Here is a 1,391-nt window from a genome sequence, read left to right on the forward strand (position 1 = left end):
GAGTGGGGCGTAGCGTAAAAAAATAATATTGAAAAAAACAATAAAACAATAAATAAACCAACGCATGCATCACCGTTTCCTGCTGCTTCGTTCGGCCCAAGAGCGAGGGCGACGCCAGCGCAGCCGTAGTCTCAGACTGTCCGGTCAGTGCGTGCAGCCCGAACAAGACGGAACAGGCGCATGCGCCCAGGACGGCAACCCAACAAAAAGAGAGGCGCCAACGGTGTTTGCTCGAGGCTCTCAGCGGTGCATGCAGCACCACCAATTGGAGCGCAGCCGAACCAAAAACAATGGCACCCAAAAACCAAAAGGGAAAAACATCACGCCAAGGCACAAAAGCACTCACAATAATTCGGTTTGCCCCTGACCTCTGGGCTGTGGTGGCCGCCGCATTTGCTTTCCCGCCTGTGAGCCCACTCAGCATGCAAAACTTACCCTCTCGCCCAAACTCTCTGCAGCAACAAACTGGGAACAGCGAGGAGATATCACCAATCGAATACTGCCAGCGTATACCCACAAGGCGCCATCATTCCCCACACAATTATTCTCGCAACCACAACACAACTACAACAAAAAAAAAGGTGCTGCTGTGGTAGCGCTGGCCACAATAATCATTTGGTGCACGGCAGAGCGAGTCCCTAAGTACGCCTCCTACCCACACACAAACACACTCGGCAATATATCATACTCCCTAAAATACTTCACCAGTAAACTCAAGCTGCTTGTTCCCCTCCTCCTTTTCCTTCTCCCTCTGGTTGTCGCCCACGTTGGGTTTGTCGTTCACTTCTGAAATTCTCAGCTGATACCGCTACCTCGCACTGACGCACCTGCTGATTCCAAAATGCCGCAATGGCCCGAGGGTCCTCACGCTCATTGCTGCCCGCTACATTTGCGTGCGCTACGACAGGCCCGGCATTACATTTTCCACAAAGACTCTACGCAGGAATGCGTGCAGAGTGCACCGCCCCAAAATGTCCGGTAACAACACTCAACGGTTCGTCAATAGTCGATAAATAACGTCATTCTCCCCATCCACCTCAAACAACCTTGCAATTAATTTGATTCCAAGAGAAAAACAGGCCGGCAGGTTAACAAACGCCTCAAAGCCGCTTTGTGTTATTAACCTGACAGCTTTCACAAGTTTGTGAGAAGCGTCATTCGAGGGCCACATTCCCATGCCTCCAGCCGTCTTATAATGTACAGCATTTGAGGCGTCGATACGTACCAGGACGTTATTGGCGCCACGCACGCGGGTCTCATATTCATCGTCATCGAAGATGCATCGTGGAATCGGTCCGACGTCATCCATGCGTCTCTGCACTCTTCTCCAGTACCCCGCCTGCTCCTCTTCAGTCGTATCGCGTGTCCTCCACGCACATATCGCCTTCACG

General features: G+C 51.8%; 2 protein-coding genes across 2 annotated transcripts in view, besides 1 other annotated feature; both read right to left on the reverse strand.

Annotated features, from left to right (window-relative positions):
* TraAM80_10218 (uncharacterized protein) lies at positions 1-424 on the reverse strand (the record flags this gene model as incomplete). Its single annotated transcript, XM_029386856.1, has 1 exon — positions 1-424. A coding segment is annotated over one exon (424 nt), but the record flags the coding sequence as incomplete, so codon positions are not given.
* A 126-nt stretch (positions 425-550) lies between these two features.
* Positions 551-579: a microsatellite.
* Positions 580-988: 409 nt separating this feature from the next.
* The window catches only part of TraAM80_10219 (retrotransposon hot spot (RHS) protein), a gene marked incomplete at both ends in the record, with an annotated part of 543 nt that continues 140 nt past the window's right edge, over positions 989-1,391 (reverse strand). The window contains one exon of the mRNA XM_029386857.1: positions 989-1,391. This exon is cut by the window's right edge and continues 140 nt beyond it. Within this exon, the coding sequence (XP_029233270.1) occupies positions 989-1,391 (403 nt within the window).

Source organism: Trypanosoma rangeli (genome assembly GCF_003719475.1).
Source record: "Trypanosoma rangeli strain AM80 chromosome Unknown Tra_15.4_contig_00841, whole genome shotgun sequence".
In the NCBI taxonomy this organism is placed as follows: domain Eukaryota; phylum Euglenozoa; class Kinetoplastea; order Trypanosomatida; family Trypanosomatidae; genus Trypanosoma; species Trypanosoma rangeli.